The sequence below is a fragment of the Nansenia antarctica genome (assembly GCF_963989245.1).
Source record: "Nansenia antarctica genome assembly, chromosome: 2".
In the NCBI taxonomy this organism is placed as follows: domain Eukaryota; kingdom Metazoa; phylum Chordata; class Actinopteri; order Argentiniformes; family Microstomatidae; genus Nansenia; species Nansenia antarctica.
In genome coordinates this window covers 44,822,269-44,827,771 of record NC_137675.1, presented here as the reverse complement: position 1 = coordinate 44,827,771, position 5,503 = coordinate 44,822,269, and the positions used below count along the sequence as shown (strand labels likewise).

Below are 5,503 nucleotides of genomic sequence, written 5' to 3'. Positions count from 1 at the left end.
TCAAAACGCTACGACGGCTCTTGAAACTGGTATGGAGGCCAGGGTGTCTCCCCCAATACGGCAGCGGTTCCCTTGGCTGCTCCGTAAGACCCCCGTGTTCAGGGCCGAGAGGCGCCTCTCTTTCCCGGGCTCCATCTTGGCTTTCTTACAGGGCAGAAAGTCTGGCTCCTCCACGGCCTCCTTGCCCCTTCTCTTCCTGGCGAGGCGGTCGGGTGTCGACATGTCCCGGTTCTCCTTGTCTTCTCGACCGGTGGGCCTGCGACACCGCAGCGGGTGTGTGTCTGTCGGCTCCGTGCAGGCTCCACCACTCCCCTGGGGTTGGGTCGTGGGTGGGGACGGGGACGCCTCGGTCTCCGAACGGCCACCGGTCGTGTCCATCGTCTCCTCTGCCGGGGCCTCTGGCTGCTGGACAGGGTCCTCCTCCACCCTCCCCACCGTGGCCTGCGCCGCGTGGTAGATGTCCCGGGCGGACCTCATGACCAGGGTGAGCAGGAGGCTGCGGTGGAGACGGAGTCCCCCGCGCTGGGAGCGGTAGCTGTAGAGTTTGCCCAAAGCCTGGACCATGATCCTTTTGGCCTCGGCGCTGACCTCCATATCGCTAATAATATGTTATTGTTCCGGGGATTGAAAACGTTGAAGCCTGTTTTGGATTAAACCAAAAGTTGAGTTGTTCTTTTGTGTTGTTGTGGCTTCTTCAAAACTTCACACACAGACTGACGCGCTCCGGCGCGTTGTGGCCTTATATCACTTCGCTGACGTCAGTGACCTGTCGTCATATGAGAAGCCCCTCCCGCCAGAGGATGTGTATAAGTACTACTATTACTACTAGTGCCTACAAATGTTATACAGAGGGTGTATATAAGTACTACTATTACTACTAGTGCCTACAACTGTTATGCAGAGGATGTGCATGACTAGACAACTACTATGTGCTATGTTCATCCATAGAACATAACTTGTTTTGGTAGGCTAGAACTACTATGGTTGCAAACAGTTTTAACTTGGATACATATTCTAATAAAACACCATGTTATGCTCTGTCATCCGATGGCCATGTGTGTGTGTGTGTGTGTGCGTGCGTGCGTGCGTGAGAGAGAGATTATTTTGCCTTTTTTCACGTATCCATTGACCAGGATAAGATGTTGTTATGTATCAACCACTTTATATCTACTGCACAAATATCCAGACGCAGTTTGGAATTCACCATTCTGTAAGCCTATCGTGCATTAATTCACCTTTTCTTTTGCATTGATAACTCACTCCGAGCTCTCTTGTTTTACTTCCGTTGTTTTTCCTGTAACGTTATTCCCCGGGGCTATTCTCGCCGTGACAGATGCCCATATAAAGCACATCCGATGGGTTCCCACGGCGGGTGCAGCGGAAAACCCGTGACGCGAGTGGGAGCCCTCGCTTCCTTTGCCCATATAAGATGGGGGCTTTGAGGAATGGCGTCAGAGTACATATGTCCTTATTTGGTGTTGTCATGACTAGACGCTCTGCTTCCCTGGGTCCAAGTATGGGTAGAAGAGCAGTCCCGAGACAAACATCTGTGCAGCTGCTGCCTCCAGGCCAGGTTTAAAGCCTAATATCATATCATATATTTCATACCTTGTTACTAGAAAACCTTTCTTTTGCACCAGTAATACATTAAAGGACGTGATCAAAGGTCAGAATAACGAGTAAAACATTTGTCTAATGTTTACATTTAGACCTATTCCTGTCCTATCGCCATTCTGTTCGTGTTTACATTCCTTGCTCTCAGTGTTTCATTGTTTACAGGCATCAGATGAGTTGATTATAAATCATACAACAAAACACAACGTTTTTCTTGCCAGTAGTAACTTTAATAGTTTAACAGGGGGAACATTTTTTATAAAAGGAGAGAAAATAAAAAGACAAAAACACAAGATGATCAAAGTGTTCGAACTGTAAAACAGAGAACCAGTGAGGACAGTGGAGGCTAATGCATAGTCAGTAGTAACAGTTCAACATTTTTTTTCTTTTTTTTAAAGGACGATGAATTACTAAAAGCTCCAAGAGGGAGAGAAGACCTTTGCAGTCTAATGGCACCTGGACAGCCAGAGAGACTCCAGGCCTGTGTATCTGAACAACCCTTACAGAGACACACCAGGCCTGTCTATCTGAACAACCCTTACAGAGACACACCAGGCCTGTGTATCTGAACAACCCTTACAGAGAGAGGCCTGTGTATCTGAACAACCCTTACAGAGAGAGGCCTGTGTATCTGAACAACCCTTACAGAGAGAGGCCTGTGTATCTGAACAACCCTTACAGAGACACCAGGCCTGTGTATCTGAACAACCCTTACAGAGACACCAGGCCTGTGTATCTGAACAACCCTTACAGAGAGAGGCCTGTGTATCTGAACAACCCTTACAGAGAGACCCCAGGCCTGTGTATCTGAACAACCCTTACAGAGAGAGGCCTGTGTATCTGAACAACCCTTACAGAGAGAGGCCTCTGTATCTGAACAACCCTTACAGAGAGACCCCAGGCCTGTGTATCTGAACAACCCTTACAGAGAGACCCCAGGCCTGTGTATCTGAACAACCCTTACAGAGAGACCAGGCCTGTGTATCTGAACAACCCTTACAGAGACCCCAGGCCTGTGTATCTGAACAACCCTTACAGAGAGAGGCCTGTGTATCTGAACAACCCTTACAGAGAGAGGCCTGTGTATCTGAACAACCCTTACAGAGAGACCCCAGGCCTGTGTATCTGAACAACCCTTACAGAGAGACCCCAGGCCTCTGTATCTGAACAACCTACAAAACATTCTTGAGCGTCAGAGAGATGCAGGCATGTGCACGACTGTGCACCCCTATTAACTATTACATCATCCTCCTCATCCTCATCCTCATCATCATCATCATCCTCACTTAAACAACATGTCATATCATTGAGTGCTTTTATTCAAGGAAGGGAGAAAGAATATGTATTTCAAAAATCTAGAATTTTCAACACGCATTCTGTCTCAGAGAGATGGACGTACTTTGGTGTGAAAAGTGCAATTCAATCCCAGAACAGCAGCAAAGGTACAAAAGGTACAAAAGTATCTACATCCACAGTAAAACAAGTCATTATGATTAAACATGTTGATTTTAAAATTTTTACACATTTCTGCCCACCCCCCCACCCAACCCCAAACTCAAACATGAAACTTGAACTTTGGGACAGCCTTCTTTGTGGGCTGCCATCATTGGTACTGCAGCCGTCTCCTAGACAAACTGAAGAAGAATAGACAAAGATGGTTACCAAATGTGAATTTAAAAAGTGACCAGTATATTCTCTTTTTTTTTTGTCTAGGGAATACACTACTTTGAAATGGATATGTAGATCAGTGTTTCCCCTAGGTTTGCTGCCTTGGGGGGGTGGCATGGACCATGGCCAGGGGGTAAGACCCTGCCTCATACCAGCGTCATGTCCATGAGTGTACTTGTACATTAAGCCGCCTCACGCTACGGAAACAGGAGATAGGCTCCTGCCCTATGGGCCATTAGGCTCCAGAACCATCGGTTCTCAAGGCTACTTACTTATGTGGTCTTGACTACCTGTCCACTTTCTCACCTGGTTCTTGCTCTCTCTCTCTCTGGTGTGCCGACACCATCCTGCTCTCTCTCCTTCTCTCCCTCCCTACCCTCCTCTCTCCCTTTTGCTGTCAACCAAAAGGTAAACAAAACAGCCAGAGTATTTATAATCTAATAAGAGGCATAAATTGATCCATATCAATTCATAACATAATTATAATTGAATATTGGATTGCTGTGGGCAATCCAGTCAGATAATCATGTCATTTTGACTTTACTCTCTCACCTGAAAAAAAATCGTATGTCCAACTATAAAAAACAGAAATTTCCAATGCTTCAATCAACTGTCCATGTACTGTAAATATGCCATTATGGTATTACCATGAAGCCCAACTCTAGCAGAATAAGAAAGATAGTATATCTACTTTAAGTAAAATAATAAAGTGCCTCCAGTTAGCTCTTTAGCTGACAAGTGTGCAAGGAGACTAGCTCATCTCATCACCTCTGAGCTAGCTAGCTTGCTAGTTCTTTGACACTATTTACACTATGGAACTAAAGTCAGACACTTTCTAGTCACGATAATAACGACCAATTTTAACCAACTTTCTCTGTCAGAACACTCAGCAATTATATTTGCTAACGTTTGAACTTGCTTACTTTCAATCTGCAGACATCACAGCCGGCAAAAACTCTCGCGTCTCGCGTGCACACTTGCGCAAAATCTTGTATTATTCTCCAGCGCGGCACAGTGCGAAGTGTTGAGATAGGTCTGGCTATGCGAGACTACAGCGGACTAACGTTAACAACGAGCCTATGGGCTTGCCACTCGCCAGATTCGGGTTGGGTGCGTTTAAAAAAACTTGGATATTTTAGCCTGCTTGTCAGATGTTTGGTGTCTACGTCCGTAATAATTCCTCTTTCTTGGGGGGGCGGGGGGTTCCGTTGGGAGGGCGGCCCGCCCCCCCCAGGCAATGGTAGGGGAAACACTGTAGTTACCTTGGTGAAGAACTTTCACTTTGCCACCGCTCCCTGGCTGGTGACTTATCTGGGGGGAGAATCATGGCATCTCATTAATACAATGCATTGCACATGAATCAACTGCTAGGTACAGTAGTCAGTAATCCCCCCCCCCCCCCCAAGAAACAAAATAAACAAACCTTGAATTCCAACAAATCTGTTGTATTCCTCTATCTAAAAAAGACAGAATAGCCATGTTAGAAACAATACCTCACCAATACAAATGCAGTACAAAATAGGATAGCCAGTTTCCTCCAGGCCACTTCTAACTTTGTAGGAGGGGCTATCCTATCTTCTTTGTGTTGTTGACTTAGGCCGCGTTTACACTGCCAGGTAGAAGTGACACAATTCCGAATTTTTGCTCACATGTGGCACAGATCGGATAAGTAACATGTAGGTGTACCCAGTAAAAAAAGCACATTGAATCTGATATTCTCTGATCCGATTCAGGCCTCAATCATATGTGGACACAAATCAGATACGAATCTGATATGTGGCGTTCCGACTGTGATCTAACCAGGCAGGTCGCATAGAGGCCTAACTCTCAATTCTGATTATCACGTCATTGAAAATGCGAGTCTATGCATTTTGATGAAGTTTGACATTAGTTTCACTCAACAGTGAAGTCCTCTTTCTTCTCCGTCTTAAAATGTGCGCAATATTTTGCAGACCTCTAATCTGTTTACTTTCGTTTTCGGTAACCAAACTAGGGCTGTTACGATTAGTCGACGTCATCGACTACGTCAATACGTCGGTTTGCGTAATATGCGTCGGTTAGTCGTAAACAAACAAAATGGCGATATATATATATTTTTTTTTTAAACCTTTATTTTACCAGGCGAGACAATTAAGTGTATGAGTGAAAAATGGATAGCTACTAGCTAATGTTACACAAGCAATGTAGCTCACCACAGTTCGTATGTCTTGTCTTCTGGTGT

At 45.5% G+C, this 5,503-nt stretch overlaps 1 protein-coding gene across 1 annotated transcript; it reads right to left on the bottom strand.

Moving 5' to 3' along the window:
• ier2a (immediate early response 2a) lies at positions 1-594 on the bottom strand (the record flags this gene model as incomplete). The annotated part of the gene is made up of 1 exon (XM_080523034.1): positions 1-594. The coding sequence occupies one exon, from the start codon at positions 592-594 to the stop codon at positions 1-3; it is 594 nt and encodes a 197-aa protein (XP_080379160.1).
• Positions 595-5,503: the final 4,909 nt, after the last annotated feature.